Source organism: Callorhinus ursinus, unplaced genomic scaffold (assembly GCF_003265705.2).
Source record: "Callorhinus ursinus isolate GAN/ISIS: 27379988/994484 unplaced genomic scaffold, GSC_fseal_2.0 scaffold49, whole genome shotgun sequence".
Classification (NCBI taxonomy): domain Eukaryota; kingdom Metazoa; phylum Chordata; class Mammalia; order Carnivora; family Otariidae; genus Callorhinus; species Callorhinus ursinus.
Genome location: NW_027397111.1, coordinates 6,763,115 through 6,782,202, shown reverse-complemented (window position 1 = coordinate 6,782,202; position 19,088 = coordinate 6,763,115). Strand labels below are relative to the sequence as shown.

At 42.1% G+C, this 19,088-nt stretch overlaps 1 protein-coding gene across 5 annotated transcripts in view; it reads right to left on the bottom strand.

Moving 5' to 3' along the window:
• Window positions 1–19,088, bottom strand: part of IRAG1 (inositol 1,4,5-triphosphate receptor associated 1) — a 119,365-nt gene that overhangs the window by 24,744 nt on the left and 75,533 nt on the right. For all 5 annotated transcript variants that reach the window (XM_073882915.1, XM_025848399.2, XM_073882916.1 and 2 more), the window contains 5 exons: window positions 10,835–10,958; window positions 5,234–5,264; window positions 2,686–2,826; window positions 2,078–2,209; window positions 635–776 (listed from right to left, as the gene is read on the bottom strand). In XM_073882915.1, coding sequence (XP_073739016.1) covers window positions 635–776; window positions 2,078–2,209; window positions 2,686–2,826; window positions 5,234–5,264; window positions 10,835–10,958 — 570 coding nt within the window. The remainder of the gene's footprint in view (window positions 1–634; window positions 777–2,077; window positions 2,210–2,685; window positions 2,827–5,233; window positions 5,265–10,834; window positions 10,959–19,088) is intronic.

Here is a 19,088-nt window from a genome sequence, read left to right as displayed (position 1 = left end):
TTTTAAAGAGTATTTCTTTAAAACATTTGTCTTTCCCATGAGTCTGCTGTTTATCTCAGGAATATCTCCTTTAGCCAGGATCTCATGCCATCCCCACTGCCCAGACTCATCTCTCATCTGGACTATTGTAATAGCAGCTTTGTGGGTTTCCCTGTCTCTGGCTATATCCCACTAATGTAGCTGCCACCTTGTAATCGGAGGGAACGTTCTAAACTCCATATATGAAATGTCATTTCCCTGACTAAAATCTTTGGTTGGATCCCTAATACTTTCTAGAATAAAGTCCAAAATCCTTAGTATGTGTTGGCCCCAAAGCACAAAGACTGTAAGGTCTGGGGTCTGTCCTTCTCATAAAGTAGAGTGAGCTCTTTCAGCCTATGGCTTCATATCAGTGGCCAACTGCTGTGGTTAATTGTGTCAGGAGTTGCTTTGGGACTATTCATGTTTCCTGGTTCTAGGTCCCTAGGCTCACCAGAACAGCTGCTGTGAGGCCCCTATGGGCAGCACTAGGCAGGACAATGAGCCTTGCTCAACTAGAACTCCTCAGGCTGCACTGATGGATGTGATCCTGGCCTACAGACACTAGGGACCAACATTGCAGGACCAAGATGGGGGCAGAAGCCCAGTTCCTTACCAGAGGGGCCACAGCTGCGGCTTGAATTCTGATTTGCAAGTTTTTTAAACTCCATGAGCTCTGCATGGTCTTTCTCATACGTCCTCTTCAGATTCTCCACATACTGCATCATTACCTCTGTTGCCTTTGACATGCGCTTTTCCTGCAGGAAAGGAGAGCATGAGCACACAGGGCAATTGGAGGAAAGACTTGTTGGCACTTGTTTGCTCTGAGCTAGCCTGTGGGCTGGGAGAATTAAAAGGACGTAATTAAAAGATGCAGCTCTCCCCTCTAAGAGTTTGCTGTCTGTGATGTGAGCTGAGAGGGGGCTTCGGCACTTGCACTCAGGGAAGACAAGAACAAGCACAACCACAACGCCTCAGGAGATGAGAGGTAGAAAAGTCATCTCTGCTGAGAGATGGGGAAGCTTCCTGGAGGTAGCGACTTGCCTTGAGCTCTCCCTTTGTTGCTTCTCCCGGCCAGAGTGACTTCCTGGGTGTGCTGCTGAGTCAGTGCCCTTTCCCCGGAAGAACACAGGGGTGGGACAGCCCAGTGGCTTGTCCTTCCTTCATTCTACAAGAACTGCTCTAGGCTCTGTCCCAGGAACACCCTGCTGATGCAACCAATGCAGCATAACAAGCGAACACAGTGCTAGCAGCAGTGATAATAACTCTAGGTGCTTTGCAAATATTATGGTAAGCCTATATGACAGACACTATCATCATCCGCATTGGTTGGAGAAGTTGGAACACAGAGAGCTCAATAACTGGCCTGAGGTCACACAGTGAATCCTGGTGGAGCCAAGATTAGGCCTCAGGCAGTGTGATCTCATGACACCATCCTGGATCAGGGCGCTGCCCTGTGTGCTTTAGGACTTCAAAGTGGCTGAGAGGGAGCCAAACCTGGGCCTGCACCCCAGCTCTGCCACTCACTAGTGCTGTTACCTTTCTGAAGCTTCCTGTCTTCGTTGTGGGGAAAAGATATTTACTTTACAGGGTTGCTGGGAGGATTAAATGAAACAAAGCAGTTTTTCCTAAAAGCATGTTTGCTAAATACTAGTTCCATGGGAGTTGAATAGGTATTTTACGAGAAAATAGGTATTTTATTGTTCTTCAGTCAAGTGCATTTAGGAAACACACAGGTAGTTTTAAATAGGCTTCTTCACTATAAGATTTCTCAAAGCCTTGATGGTGCCAGTATGTATTAGAAATCTCCAAGAAAGGAAGGTAGTACGTAGCAGTTCCCAACTTACATGTTCACAGAAAGCTTTTTCCAGGAAACACCTCAAGGGTTTAGAGGTCCACCAGAAATACTCTTAGTAAAACATAATAATGTACATAGGATGTCTGGCACAGAGGAAGCCATCAGTAAGTGGGATCTGTAGTTGTCATTGCTTACGTTATTGCCCTAGTTACTGTGGACAGAGCTGAGCTAGTCAGAGGGCTGGGAGCTGAAGAGGCTTACCTGGCGGACGGCCCCCACCATCTCAGCTCGGCTGGAGAGGCGCGCAGCCAAGCGGTGCAGGACAGCAATATCCTCCAGCAGCTTCTGGTAGGTCTCTCGGTGCTCACAGTGGTGCCATAGTGAAGCTGAGGACTGGGAAGTGAGAAGGAACATCAGCTGGGGTCCTCACATACCAAGACTTGACTTGAGCTGTCACAGACAAGCCCTGGTCCCCATCCTGGCTGAAAAGAATGGCCTCTGCAGGGTCTGGGCTATACCTTCTTCTGGGGATTGGAGAAGCCCAATGTGGACACTATACCTGACTGACCTGAAATAAGGGAATCACATCCAGGTCTCTAGTTCCTAAGGAGCTCTCTTTGCCATCCCAGGTCACCCAACCTCCTCTTGAGAAGCTTCCAAGGACTCAAGAGTCCTTATTCACAGCCCCAAGTTAACCAGGCCTTCAGGTCTCTGCCTTAGTTCCTCCGAGCTCTCTGAGGAAGACACTATCTGGCCTGATTTCTCACATCAGGGTACTCTACTTGGTGACTGAGAAAAGCAGGACATCTGGCATAGCCCTAGAAGACAGTCCCTCCTCCAAGGATTCCCCCATCAGGCTCCACAATTACCGTAATGGAAGCTTTGAAATTTTCCAGTTCCTTCTCTGTGTTCTCCTCTGTTAGGTTGCGTTCCCTTTCAGCCTGGTTAATTCTAGATTCCAGAGTGTAACTGTCATTTCTAAAGGCCAAGGACAGTTGTACAAACACATTCTGTTGGGAACAAGAGTATAGGAGAGATGCTAGGAGGAGTTATTACAAGGAACAAAGTCACAGGTGTGTTTCTTGCATGAGCATTTTACATCAGCTCCTGGAACCAGTCACCAAAACAGCCGTGTACAAGTGAAATTCTCCTTTCATAGCAAACTACACAAAAGATGGTGAAATAGTAACCTGAGGTCCATGCTAGGTCCTTTCCAGAACCAGAAGACCAAATGCATTTTACTGAAAAATAATAAGAGAATAACACTTTGCTTTTTCCCAAATTTCAAGAAAATAGCATCCTGTGTTTAGGTTTAGGTAAACTCAGGCCAACATAGCTGATTATGTAAGCAGTTTGGATTCATGCTAGGATTTATTGCACATGCGTTTTGGAGGTTTTGCATGGAACCACTGTATTTAAAGAAACTCCATTTAAAATGTAAGTCTTGTTGACTTAAAGCAAACTTCAACCAGCATCTTGTCTGAGTATTATGAATCCTACACAGAAAGCAGCTTTAAGAAGCTACCAGGAGATTAAATAAGGCCAGGTATGATTCTGTTAGGAGAAGTTTTCTGGAACAAATATTCCATGCCAAAAATGCAGGATGCATGAATGAAACTTTGCAAGGTGGACTGAGCAAACATGAAACTCCTGGCATGATAGGAAACTACTGGGGAGGAGAAATAGACAGATGGACTCTACACAGGAAGAAGCAATGGCCTTCATTTTTATACCATTCATTTGCCCTGAGTCAAGTGGTAGCAGATTTATACCCTTGGCGTGAGCTAACTCTGTCTGAACTTCTGAGTTCATGTGATATGGCCCACAGTGGGTAGACATCTCCAGCTAGAACTAAAGGCCTTGAGCTGACCCAATAACAACATTGATGGCAACATTGGAAGCTACTCCTCATTAAGCATCTACTATATGCTAGCACTGTTGTGAGTTCTGTGCACCTTGACTCATTCAATCCCACAAAAAGCCTCTGCAATAGGAACTGTTATGGCCACTTTATGGGTAAAGCGACTGAGACCAGAGAGGTCATTAACTTGTTCAAGGTGACATGGAGTAGTAGAGCCAGGATTCAACCTTACACTATTTGATTTTAAAACCTGTGCTACTGTCACCATGCTGAGCACTGATTGTGTCAGTTTACATCTGCAGGTAGGAGCTGGCCATTAAACAAACTGGCCATTAAACAAACTGCCCATAGCCCATCTTCACCAGTGTCAGTGGGTGGGGATTTTCTGTCCTACCCAAGCCTCAGTCCAGTCAAGTTTATCAGTAATGTTCAATGTTTATTTTTCTATACCTGAGTTATCCCCTTCATGGCAGTGTGATATAGAGAGTCCTGTATTTAGTTAGAATATTTGGGTCTAAATGTTGGTTCGGCTAAGCACTGGGTCTGGGACCTTGGGTAAATTAGTTCATCACTTGGTTTCCTCCTTTGTTCTAATTCCTGCTCTACCAATTTCTCTGAACTGCTTGGAAGATCAGTTGAAAGGATGGATATGAGTGTGTGATGAACTGTAAGTGCAATACCTGTGTGCAAGGTAATTATTACTATCTGTGGCAAACATTTCACATTGTCTTCCTCTGCTTATCCAGTCCATTGGGTCTCAGAAAGGGCATGTTCATTTTCTTATTATCAGTGGCAAACCATGCTACAAAGACTATAAAACCTTCTATTCTCCCAACCTGGAGTAAAGAGAGATTCTGGACTCATCCAGGTTCTTCCTTCCTTCCATTAACTCCAACGTAATTGTCTTGGAAACAAACTAGTGCTGGTGTTGGGGTCCTCACCACCTCACCTGGGATGCACTCTCTTTGTCCATCTACCCTACCCTTTCACCAGAATGAAATACAGACATGTTCCTCTCAGCTCACTCACCAACCCCATAGGGATAGCATCTCTACAGAAACAAGGAGGCCCCAGGGGAGTAATGGAGGAATCAGGGAAGGCTGGTGAGCTAACAGCACAGCCTCCCACCTTGGCTGAGCTACCTTCCTTATGTCTGGAACCCTCAGAAAGAATCTTCTTCCTCTGGACCAAAGTTGAAAACTTGAAATCTGACCATCTGTTAATAATTTTGAAATAAATTTGATTCAATTCTGCAGCCTCCCAGCTAACTTTGTGTATCTAAGTCATACTTTTAAAGAGCATAAACCATCCTTGAAGAAATGTGGAATTTCCAGCTACCTTCTCATCTCTGACCAAAACTGCCAAAATCTTCCATTACCTGGGATGAGAGTCTCAGCAGTCTCGGTAGGGCTGATCACAATGTCCATATTACCCCACAATCACACATTCTTGTTTTTGTACAGAATTGTCAGGGCCAGAGGCTAGAGAAGGGAATGTTTTCAATAAACCTAGTCAAACCCAGGCACTAAATTTCATAAAACACTGGAATCACTTACCTCAACTTCCTTTTCAGTGAGTGGAGGGGCACTGTGAAAAAGAAAAGACATGCAAATGAACTATATCCAACCTATGAAATAAACAAAAAAGTGACTTTGAACAACCAGCAGACCATGTCTTTCCAGGAATGTAGTAAGAAGAATTGGTGAAATGGAAAAGATGCAGGGTACCCTTTGTGTGAGCTCTGTAACCATGAGATATTTGCCCAGATATTGAGTCCTACAGAGAAAGGGTGGTGGAAAATATTAGATCTTGGCATCAGTCCTCCATCAGCACCTGTACTATCTGTGACTTTGGACAAGTTATTTGAGTTTGCTCATCTGTAAAATGGGAATAATATCTACCTTGCAGGAGCATTATAAGTATGTATACAGACATATATATGTATAAATGCATGTATGTATATATTCATACACATATGACATCCACACACGTATTTATTATGTATGTATGTGTAAATGTGTGTGTGTGTGTACATATTTGTATTATACATGACATCCACACTGAGTAGGCATTCAGGAGATGCTAGCTATTATTATGACTAACTCACAGGCTTGTTGTGAGGACTTAGTAAGAAAATGCATGTGCTATATACTTTATAAACTGTACACATCTGAGTAGCCTTTATAATTTTTTCAGGGCTACCCAGGTCTGTAAAGCCTGACCCTCCTCCTGTCTCTGAGGATTGTGACATGAGTGCACGTAGACCAGAGAATGCAAGGTAGGAAAGGGTGGCCAGAGTTCTTCCCCATAGTGAGAACCTCCTCTGATGGTTGGAATCAGAGACCAGGCAAGAAAGTCCCAGCCAGCACACAGGTGTCATTCTGAGAGGTTCCTCTTCATGTATGATTCCCACAGTTAGCAGTCCTTTTTTTTGCACACTCACTTGCTACTGCTGCTCTTGCTATTGACTAAAGCTAGTCCTGTTCTGAACCCAATGTAAATAATGCATGGGCCCTTTCCTGTGCTGGGGTGGGAGGACTGGGAGGGGTCCCACCAGCGTCACAGGACTTGGCAACAGAGTGCGCCATCGATAAGATTCTCAGGAAACACAGCTTCCTCCCTCTGACGGGTGTGGAGGGACCCCAAGAGCAAAGGTAGGGGTCAGCTGTCTCTGCAAGGGGCTGGTTCTCACCCCTGACAAAGGACTGTGAGAGCCTTCCTGTGAGGATGAGGCAAGACCTGATGGCCATCAAGTCAGCAGAGTACAGAGCATGGGACAAAACAACTGCAAAGATGTTTGATGCTGTATTACAATGCTTGTCACAACCCCACCCGCCAGGACCTTTCCTCTGTGGGTCAGCCAACATAATCTTGACTGTCATATAGAGCACATATTGCTTAAACGAATTTAAGCTGCCTTTGACTCCTAGCTTTATTTGGATAGTATGTGAAATATACTGATTTCATTATTAACCAAACTTACTATTTTGATAATTCACTTTCTGCTTTTTTGCTATAGAGCACGAGTTTTCAAATGTGTGAAGCCCTGAGGACTCAAAAAAAAAAAAAAAAAGCCACATAACATGGCCAGCTCCTGATGCAGAGAGCTCTATCTTATGAACTGGTATAGACAGCTAGGGGCCAGAGCCGTGGGCCTTCAAAAGAGACGGAACCCAGCAAGTGATGTACAATGAGACTCTTTGGGATGGCAATGCCTGCCTCAGAATTTAAACTCCCTTAAATAGACCTTAGAATAAAATCAAGGTCTTCTGTGAACCAGCCCCTACCAGACTTTCCTTTTCCCATTCTCCAGACCCATTGACCATTCTGCTCCTCAAACAGACTTCATTGTGGTCCCAGGGGCTTTGCATTTACTATTCTTTCCTTTTTTATCCCCACTTTCTTTCATAAAAGCTTTATTTGAAATATAGTCCACATACCATAAAATTTACCCTTTTATAATTTATAATTCAGCAATTTTTAATATATTCACAGAATTATACAGCCATCAATCTACGATAGTTAGTTTTGGAACTTTTCATCATTCCCCCAAAGAAACACTGTACCCATTAGTGATCCATCTCCCCCAGCCCCCATTCCCAGCCTTAGGCAATCACTAATCTACTTTCTCACTCTATGGATGTCCCTATTCTGGAAATTTCATATAAATGGAAACATACAACATGTGGCTTTTTGTGACTGGCTTCTTTCACTTAGCATAATATTTTCAAGGTTATCCATGTGGTAGCATATATCAATACTTCATTTTTATGGTTGAATAATGTTCCATTGTATGGATATATCATATTTTATTTATCCATTCATGGGACATTTGGGTTTTTTCCACTTTCTGGCTATTATGAAAAATGCTGTTTTTGAACATTTGTGTATAAGTTTTTGTGTAGACACATATTTTCATTTCCCTTTGTTATATACCAAGGAATAGAATTGCTGGGCCACATGGTAACTCCATATTTAACTTTTTGAAGAACTGCCAAACTGTTATTCCAAAGTGGCTGCACCATTTTACCAAGAACTTCAGTTTCTTCACATCCTCACCAATACTTAGTTATTGTCCACCTTTTTTATTGTAGCTGTTCTAGTAGATGTGAAATGGCATCTCATTAACATTTTGATTTGTATTTCCCTAAAAACTAATGACGTTGCGCATCCTTTCAGTGCTTATTGACACCTCATATATATCCTTTGAAGAAATGTCTACTTAAATCCTTTACCCTTAAAAAAATTAGTTATCTTTTTATTAAGTTAGAGTTCTTTGTATATTCTGGAAATAAATCCCTTATGAAATACAGGATTTGCAAATATTTTCTCACATTCCATGGGTTGTCTTTTCACTTTCTTAATGGTATTGTTTGCATCATAAAAGCTTTTAATTTTGATGAAATTCTATTCATTTATTTTTTTCTCTTATTGCTTGTGCTTTTAGTGTCATATCTAAGAAACCATGGACTAACCCAAAGTATTGAAGATTTGTTCTTATGTTTTCTTCTAACAGTTTGATAGCATTAGCTCTACATTTTGGCCTGTGGTCCATTTTGAGTTAATTTTTTGTGTATTGTGTGAGGTTAAAGTTACTCCAACTTTACTCTTTTGCATCCATTCATCCCAACACCATTTGTTGAAATTACTGTGCTTTTTGTCTGGAAATGTCTTCACCAAAATCTTTGCATGGATGACTTCATTTTGTCATTTGCATGTCTCATATTGATTACTACTTTATTATAGAGGCCTTCCTTGACCCTCTACCCAGTGTTGCATTCCTGTGTCATTCTCTGTATGTGCCTATCTCATGGTCTTCTTAGCAGTTTTGCTATCTGGAATTGTTCATTTAGTTACTTGAATATTATTTGTCTCTCTGCCTAGAATGTAAATGCCATAATAACAGTCTGCTTGCTTGTTCTCCATTCTAATGTCTGGCACATAATAGGCACTCAATGACTACTTATTGATTAAGTGCGTATTTATTGCTCCTATTGGTGTTTGATCCAGTGATAAGTCCTCTTTGCACTCTTGTTAATCAACCACTGACCATGTCCGTAATCTGGGTTCCAGACCTGTTTTTTCTTTTTCTTTTTTTTAAAGATTTTATTTATTGATTTGTCAGAGAGAGAGAGTGTGAGCACAAGCAGGGGGAGCGACAGAGGGAGAGGGAGAAGCAGGCTCCTCGCTGAGCAAGAAGCCTGATGTGGGATTGATCCCAGGACCCTGGGATCATGACCTGAGTTGAAGGCAGATGCTTAACTGACTGAGCCACCCAGGCATCCCCAGACCTGATTTTTCTACTGAATTCATTCAACCTGCTGACTCTATGAGCTCCTTCTTGGTATGGTCCAGTCCCAATTCACATAGCCCCCATAGACCATGAAACCAATCACTTCATATTAAAACTCAAGTGTAATTTCCCCATATTTTTTCTAAGGGAAGGGATCTTGAAGTTCTGGCTTCCTTCTGCTGGGCAACTGTTTGCCTATCTGTCCCAAGCCCCAAACCAGGGGTAGAGAGTTCTGGGCCCAGCCAAGGGCCTAAGCTGCAAAGAGCCTTTACTGAGGCCAGGAGCCGGGAGCCTGTTATAGTGGTTGGAGCAGGGAGTTTGGGGATGGACAATGTGGCTATTGACACAATGCATGAGAGCCACTGACCTCAATCCGAGAGCCTGGACCACAGGTTCAGAAGCTTATCTTAATTCATTGACCATGCGGGCCCACACAGACCCAGTCTGACCTCATGGTTGGTAGCTAGTAGCTATTAACTTACAGAAGATAGAACTGCTCAGTTTCCCTCTCCTGGGGAAGCTGGGGGAATTTAATTAGCTGGAGGTGAGCTCTAACGATACTAATTATCTTCAACTTTACTGAGGAAAAAGAAGCCAATAATACTATTCACCAGCTTTGTTCCTTAGACTAAACAGTACCAGTGATAGTTTTGTTACTTGTAACAGGCCCCTGGTATAGATGGAAATGCACTGAGTCTGCAGTCAGCCCACCCTGAGTTCAATTCCTGACTCTGTAACTTACTAGCACATTGCTTTGCCTCTCTTCCCTCACTGAAGATAAAATCTTCCTTTTCTGCCCCACTGGGTTGTTACAAACACCAAAAGGCACAGCATGTAAACATGCTCTGTAACCTGCAGTGAGCTGCCATGCTTCTCCTTCAGTTTCCTGCCTCTGGACAGCCCCACTCTGCCTTCCCTGAGATGAACTGGCCCCACCCATGCCCTCCTCCAGCTGTGGTTGCAACCTGCTTCTGACTTGTTTCTGGCACTTTTCCTGATTCTGGCTTAGTTGCTAGGCCCCTCTGGGTATTGCCCTGATGACTGTTTTAGGTGATGATAATAGGCAGTTTGAATATCACATCCCCTGGGAAAAACTTGTTTTCCTTTCCCCCAAATCAGGGAGTTCTGTTATGTCTAATTTCTCCTCCTAATGGCCTTTCCCAGGCGCCCAACAATTTAGTCTCTAGGTTACTTGAGCTTGGCAGGATGCCTCAGTTGCAGGCACCCACCCAATTCCTATTACTTAGTGGTACCCTCTCTTCTCTCCTTTATATTACAAACTATTCACTTTTCAATCCAGTTATCAAGGGTCTATCATGTGCTGACATGGTTAAGACCATGCTTGCACACTGTCTCTTTTAGCTAGTGCAGCCTTCTACAATGACAGCGCACTTATAACCTCTGTTGTATGGGTGAGGAGGCTGATGTTAGGCAAGTGAAGTCACTTTCTCCCCATGTGTGGAAGAGCCTGGTAGATTTTCCAAGCAATCCTTCTTCGTGTGGTTCCAAATGTTCTACATCTGTATTTATGCAGATATCAGACCGAGAATCTCTTAGTTACGGGTCAATGATAGATCTCGGACTGAAACCATTTCTCCTGGGCCAATGTCCACCACCCTCTGCAGCCATGAGCCTCTGATGATACCTTATGCCCACCAATAAAACCCACCTGCTCTGAGTTAGAACCACCTTATGTGGCTCTTTGTTATTCTTTTTATTTTGGAGCATTAGCCCTGTCTGGACCATTAGACTTTGACCTTTCTGGGGTCAAAAATCAAGGCCCATGCTCCACTATGTCCCATCTAGAGTCTAACACAGGGCCTACCCAATACAGTGTCCTATACAACCCATGCCCTAATTTTACCTTCCAGGGAGAGACCTGTGGACCCGCAGTTTGCGCAGCAGCATATCAGAAATATTGGGCATGACATCCAAGCCACTCTTTGACTCTTCTTCCTCAATAGCTGAGGACAGTTCAGAAGGGAGCCCTGAAAAAAAACAAAGTGCTTAACTTATAAAATGTCTGAAACCACAGTAGCACTGTTGGCACCTTGCTTCAGTTTATAAGAACCTAATTATATGCTAGGGCCTTCATCATTGTTATCTTATCTTCACAATGATCCAATGAGCTAGAACTTAATCATCTCATTTTACAAGTAGGTAAGTCAAGACTCAGCAAGGTTAATAACTTAAAGTCATAAAACTAGTAACTGGCATAGTCAGACTTCAAACGATTTCATCTGCTTTAAATTCTAGTTCTTCCCATTGCTCCCACAGTACCAAGCAGACTCCCGTGTTTGGGGTTCAAGGTTGGTTTCTGGCAACTGAAAGCTAGTTGTTCTTTAGCTGTAATATTTGGAAAAGTCCCCTCTCTTTGGCAGGCTTCTCGGGAGGCCTGTTGCCCAGTTATTCTTCCTAGTGGTTCAATCACCAGTGTCCTACCTAGAAATCTGATTCCATATCCCTAAACATAGAAATAGAAACAGTGTTTTTCCAGGGTAAAGCTAAGGTCATTAGATCTTTTACAGATCTCAGAAATAGGTGCCTCCTAGCTAAAAGAACCAATGAACAGCCTTTTGTTATCTCATAAAACTACCCTGGGTCTGTGCTCTGAAAGCAGAAAGAACCAACCAAGTATTCTCTTTCCCATAAATCTTTCTCCTCTTTGAAGACAGTTCTTGTACCTCTCTAAAGCTTCCCTTCTCCAGGCTTTACCCTTGTTTTTCCAACTGCTGGTTGTCACCCACTATGGCCTGTGCCCTCTAGATATCATCCCCTTCCTGCACACATTCTGGTTGTTGCCAGATATGCTCTAACAAGCACTTAACTCAGGAACACGTGGGCAAATGTCCCTGGCATTAACTTTTGTTATCCATGCAGGGTAGACTCACTGTACCTTACTATGGGCTTATGGTACATTTAGGATTAAAAGCCTCAAATCTTTTACTTGATCCAAATTAGGTATCTTCATCCCGCAGTTATCCATGTTCTACCATCTCTCATGGGCAGGTTTCCAACCAGCTCAGTCATTTTCCAGAATTGTAGGCCAGGCCAGAGATCGGGACTAGAGGCATACTTGTGGTAGCCATCTAAGTGCAGCTAAGATTGGGAGTCATGTGAGTTAGAAGTTTCTCCAAAGGAGACCATGCAGAGAGAAGAGGATTTATAGTTTGGCTCAAGGTAAAGAATATTTAAATATTTTGAATTTCCCAATAACAGAACAGTGTTCAGGAGTTTGCTGACACTCAGGATATCCTGGCAATGTCTGGAGGGCCATCTGTCAGAAATGGGGTAGTCAGTGATCCTTCTTTGGATATAAGATTGGATTAGATGTTCTCTTAGCTACCTGTCATCTCTTGGGTTCTGTCCTGGCACTTACTGCTCTCTGCCATTTCCATGTGACAGATGATAAACCTTGTGGTGCCCCTGGCCTTCCTATACCTTTATGTATCCACACGGCACCCAGCAGAGAGATAATTAAGCAGTGGACTCCTGAGAAATCTATATAATTGAGCCATACAAGAAATAATAATCAAGTAAAAGCCATAACAGGGGCTTTTGCCTAGAGAAGTTACCTAGGTTGAGCCTCCCCTACCCCACCAAAAAAATAACTAGTTAGGCCTTCTAGTTCTGATAAGATGGCTATCCGAAGGGTGATCCTAGAACTTGTGGATCCTAAATCAGCCACCCTCCTCCTGAAGTCAACAATTACAAAAAATTTTAAACCAACCATAAATATACCAGCAACTCTCAAATATAAGAAAAGGCAATCATCTTTAAAAACAATGGCTAGAGAAGACAGAACTTCCTAGGAATAAATGTAGAGCTCCCACCCTTGACAGCCCTTTCTTCTTTCCTCAAAGAATCATTACTGAGAGGAAGATGTTAAGAGGAAGAATTCTGGCAAGAGTGTAATACCACAGAATGAGAAGGGAAGTAGACTGAGGGGGTGAGCAGGCAGCCTCCAGAGGAAATTCAGAAAGTTTCTTCAGAAAGGAAGGATCTCCATGCTACTACAACAATACTCCAACAAGGGAAAAAACTGCCTGTGCTGCTATTTGCTTTTCTTACTGAGTAGGAGGGGAGAGGAAAAGCAGAATGATTGCACAGCATTCTACCAGAGCTGATTATCTCAAACAATATGGAGGGATTTACCAGGAAGTAAGACAAAAGAAAAAATAAATAAAGCAAGCCCATCCAATAAAGTGCGGGCAGGAGACACATGGAAAGCCCCAGTTGAAGCTGCCTCTTACCCCTGACCACCACTTTTGAAAAATAGCATAGCGACCAAACTCCTTGGATTTTGTCTACTTTTTCCTTCCTCCGTCTGGCAGGGGAGTGAGAATGGCTGCTGGGAATAGTTGGGCCAAGTCTGGAAAATAAACACCTGGGCTGACTGTCTCTACAATTCTACCCTGAATTGGGAAAATAATCTATAATCTACTACTACTTACCCAAAAGAATAAGATATGCCCACACTGTGGTGTGATAAACTCACGTGTTGGAGTATGAACAAAGTTAGAGAAAAAGAGTAGAAACCAATCCCACAAACACGACTGCCCACAGCTCCATCTGAACTTCCCCTTTTCCCCACTACCCAAGCAGTAATAAAGCAGACACAAAATACCCAGTCTTCAGCTAAGCACTGCAAGAAGACAGAGATCTCAGATAAAGTAGGAAGGAGTCAATGAAAATTGACCTTTACAATATATCTAGGTAAAGAGAAAATCCAGGTGAAAATATCCATATCAAAAAGAAATAAAATGAAAACAATGTCATGGCAACTACATGGCAACTAAGGAAGAAAGACTGAAGTATTTAGAGATTAAATAATGGACCTGTAGTTGAGATATTGGTGAGAAATTTACAGATTGTGGTGTCTTTGAACTAGTGAACGAAACAAAAGGAACAATGAACATATTCAAAGATATAGGAGAAGAAAATTTTCCTCACTTGAGGGAAAAGCTGAACTTGCAGATTGAAAGAGCATGTCATGTTAAGGAAAAATATAATATATATATTTCTTTATCCATATATATATCCATATCCATATATATACATGTATATCCATATCCATATATATATATCATATATATATATATATATATATATGGATATGTATAAAGAAGTGCTTCTCCAACTGCCCTCATGGAAAGAGTAACCCATCTACCGGGAGAGGTGGAGGTTGAGGGCTGCTAGAAATCAGCTGGTCTCAGACTTCTCTACAACATTAAATACAGTGTAGCATCTACCAAGTTCTGAGGTAAAGAATGACCCAGAATTTAAAACTAGCCAAGCTGTCCTTCAGGAATAAAGATAGCATTTTTAAACATAGTAGAATTCAGGAAACAGCACCTCTGAGCCCTTCTAGGAAAACTATTGGATAATAAAATCTAGCTAAACAAGACATAAATCAAAATCATAAACTAGGGAATGGTGAGCGATCATAAAGAGACTGACGGTCAGCATTAAATCCTTTTACATATAAGCTTAGGGCTAACCAACTATGGAAATTATAGTTACAGAATGGAATGTAAATGTTAAAGCCTTGACAGTAAAAAAAAAGAATAATTTATCATTTGTATCTGTGGAGATGGAAGGATGGGAAGAAATATGAAGGTGGGAAGAAATGCTGTCATTTTCATCTTTTCCCGTAGGAAGTCAATAATCCAAATTTGAAACATGTAATGTAAAAAAAGTACCTCAATGACTCCAAACTCTTAATGCATTTCATAATGTATATTTTAAAACTTTTAAAAACTAATCTCTGTTCATCTCTCCCTCCAGTTCCCCCCCCCCCCGCCTCATTTTGCCTTTCCTTCTCCTAATGTCCTCCATGCTATTCCTTATGTTGGAGGGAGAGATGAACCATGAGAGACCATGGACTCTGAGAAACAAACAGCGTTTTAGAGGGGAGGGTGGAGGGGGGATTGGTTAACCCGGTGATGGGTATTAAGGAGGGCACGTACTGCATGGAGCACTGGGTGTTATATGAAAACAATGGATTGTGGATCACCACATCAAAAACTAATGATGTATGGTGACTAACATAACATAATAAAATTAAAAAAAAAAACTAATCTCTGTTCTCTGGAGGAAGAAATTGCCAAAACTCAGTAATTCCCACAGTTTTACTCTGCTTTAATTCAAGTTCAATTAAATTTTCATACTTTTTATCTAAAATAAGTACATCTAGCAATATAGCATAATCTCCTTCCTTCCTCCCTTCCTCCTGAATTTGTGGGGAAGAGGGCATTTGTTAGAAGCTATATTTACTTTCTTTGTATTTTTCACTATTAGTTGAATATTTTGATAATGTGCAGGAGGTATTTTAACAGAACCATTTTAAACATATCTGCCGGTATTAGCTCGTTCCAATGAAAGCATTTGTTTCTGGCAATCTCCAGGACTTAGAAAAATAACCTTTGGGACTTCTGATTAAAGATGCTCTGAGACTCAGGATGACCCGCAAAAGGCCAAAGCTACTGGTCGGGGATAAACTTTCCTCAGATTGATCTTCTCAAGGAGGCCTTTTCCCTGTCTGAGATCTGAGGGCTCCGAGCTCAGACTGGGGGTGTCTAGAGGGACTTCCCACACCTCTCTCAACCTCCATGTCCAGATATCCAACCACTTTCTAGACGTTGTCCCTTGGATCAAGATGATGAAAACAATTTCAACAGCCACCATTATCAAACATCAACTTGCATTAGATGTAGTTTCTCATTCATTCCTTACAACAGCCTTGCAAGGCAAATACTGCTAAGCCAATTTTCTGTAAACTAGGAAACTTGGGCTCAGCTAAGTTAAGTAGATTTCCCAGTGTCCCAGCTAATTAGTGGTAGAACCAGATGCAAAACTAGGTCTGCCAGACTGGGGCATCCAAGCTGCTCTCCATGGGCATTCAACACAACACATCCAAATCTGATCTTGCTGTCTTCCTCCTCAGGTGAGCTCCTTCCTCTTCTTCTCCCCATCCTCATTAATGACACCATCACCCACCTTGGCCATGTGGACACACACCTGGTTGTCTTTCTGGTCCTCCCCTCTACCTGTCTCCTCACTAAGTCCTGCCAAGCTGACCTCCAAATAGCTCTCAAACCTGTCCCTCCTATGTCCCCTCCTGTCCATCTCAATCTACAGCCTTATCACCTCTCACCATGCTGTTTCCATACCCTTTTACCGGTCTCCCTGTCTCCAGCCTCTCCCATTTCAGGACAGCTTTCATAATTTGTTGAGAAGAGTTATCCCCAAACTCAGCTTTAATCCTGGTGCTTCCTTATCTGCATGTTTCTCTGGCTTTCCAAGGGGTCCTGAATGAAGTTCAAACTCATTAATTGTCCCTCAAAACCTTCACTCTCCCCGCTTCCCACTTATACTCCGCCCTTACTGCCCATCTCTCTAAAATACGTGACGCACACTTAGTTCACATGGGATCCCTTCTATTCCTGAAACGTAACGAGAACCAGAAGGTGCCTGTGTGCTTTTGCTCCTGCTGTTTCCCCTGCCTAGGATGCCTTTCTTTCCCTCAGCTCAAAACTGCTCCTCCTGGAATCCTGCCCTGACACACTCACCCCTACTGAGCTGCTTGCTTCTTCCTCTGTGTTCCTAGGTACTTTGTATTGTAAAGTCTTAACACAATGTATTATAGTGACGTTGTCTACCCTGTGTTTCCTCTCCTAGAAGGTGAAGGTGAGCTCATTCATTTCTTCAGTATTCATTGAGTGCTTACTATGATTCAGGCAACAAACTTGGAGCTAGGGATATAATGCTGAGCAAAACAGGTCACTGTCCTCTGGGAGCTTGTTACCTCATGGGACAGAGATTAATTAGAGAAACACTCAAACATCACATTTCATACCGTGGTAGATTTTATAAGACCATTATCATATGGTTTCACTCATATGTGGAACATAAGCAATAGCACGGAGGACCATAGGGGAAGGGAGGGAAATCTGAAGGGGGAGAAATCAGAGCGGGAGAGGAACCATGAGAGACTATGGATCCCAGGAAACAAACTGAGGGTTTCAGTGGGGGCGGGAGCTGGGGGGAGGGGTTAACAGGACGATGGGTATTAAGGAGGGCAAGTGTTGTGAGGAGCACTGGGTGTTATATGCAACTAAGGAATCATTGAACGCTACATCAAAAACGAATGATGTAATATATGATGATTAACATAACAATAAAAAAATTTAAAAAAACGAATGATGTACTACACAGTGGCTAACTGAACATAATAATAAAAAAAAAGACAGAAGGATCTGGAGGTACTGGAAAAATGTTCCCTAGAAAAGTGACATTTGAGCAGAAATCTAAAGACTGAATGAGAGTTCATTAGGCAAAGAGGATGAGAGGAAAAACATTCCTGGTTCTGTGCCTGTGCCAATCCAAGAAGGAGGAATGAGTTGCTGAAGGAAGGCCAAAATATTGAGAGGGAGGAGAGTGGCCCTTGAAGATGTGGGAAAGGGGAACAGGGTTAATTACACAGGGGAAGAGCAGAATGAAGGCCCCTGAAGCTGCTGAAACAGACTTGAATTTCAAAGATTCCTCTGGCTGAGTATGGACAGTGGATTGAGCTGGGTGAGGAGGTCAGGAGTGCTGAGAGATGGGACAGAGGTTGTTGAGGTAGCTGAAGAAACCAATAATGACAGCCAAGAAAAGACCATCTTCTTGATGGCAGAGCTGGGTCTTTTTCACCTCTGCATTCCCAGCATGCCGCCTGGAACTAGCTCACAGTCAGCCTCACATCTTTGGCTTGAAATGGCCTGCAAATGACTAGGACCCAAACATCCTACAAATGATCTGTGAAGAGAACTTTTTGGATTGTTGGAAAGACCAGATGCAGCAGGAAAGAGCCTACCAATCTTCAGAAACTGAAGGAGAGCCAAACTTCTTAAGATTCCAGAATGTTCTGATAAGGATCTCCCCCATCTCCCAAAGGAACAGCCAACAATCATCATAAGAGACTCGAGTTTTCCCTATGAGCTCATATACACTGTTGTAATTAGAGCTTGCAAAAAGAGCTAGCCTCTTTAGCTTTCAGTGAGGGCTCCCAAAGTCTTTCATCCTGGATATGAGAGGGGATGATTCAGAATGTTCAGAATGTAGGAAAAGGAAGTCCCCACTTGGCAGATATCAGTCAAACACATGTGGCTGCTCACCACATCTCCAGCACCATCCTACATATACTGTGGAGCACACAGGACAACATCCCATGTGTGATAAAGTTCTACAACCTCGATTATAGGAATTAAAATGCATGGCAGGTTTCTGCTGGAATAAAGACCAGTATCACATAAAAACATTATATCAGCCTATAGTACTATTATTATACCCATTATATAGATGAGCAAACTGAGCCATCTAGAGACTAAGAAACTTGCCCAAGGCTATGCAGCTAAGTGTTGAAGCTTGAGCTCTTAACCACCCAGATCCTAGAAATGAGAGAAAAACGAGAGGGAGGGCACATAGATATCTAAATTGGTATAATTTTTATGTTAATTCGGCAATATGTATATGTATTTAAATATAATGACTTTTGATCAAGCAGTTCCACTTCTAAGATATTATCCCAGGGCAAAACTTATGTATTTCTATAAAGATACATCTAGGAGAATGTATAGAAATGCAGAGAAGAAACTAAGGTCCCTGAATGATTATGTGGAGCAGAGCCACCTGCTAACCTGACAGCTTGCCTTAGAATCATTATTCAAGGCTGAGACATTCTTCTTGACCCTATAGGTTATCATACTTCAGGGCCTCTACGTCACAGCAACTTAGATTTTATCTTAACTAATGCAGAAAGGTTGCAGAATACTTTAAAAGAAATACGGAGAAAATTTGGGAGTACACATAAAAGAAAATACAACATGACCAAATGAATTTTATTCCAGGGCCACAGGGTTTATTTCTAAATATGGAAAATTATTATTATATTAAATGATATAATTTACATAATTCTTCAATAGATACCCAAAGCAAATTGATAAAATTCAATATAAATCTTGAAACTTTAAAGACAAGAATATTTCCTTAAAATAATAAAAATATAAAATACTATACTCTATATGTAAAATATATAGTATATATAAACAAAATATATAAAATATATAAATATACTA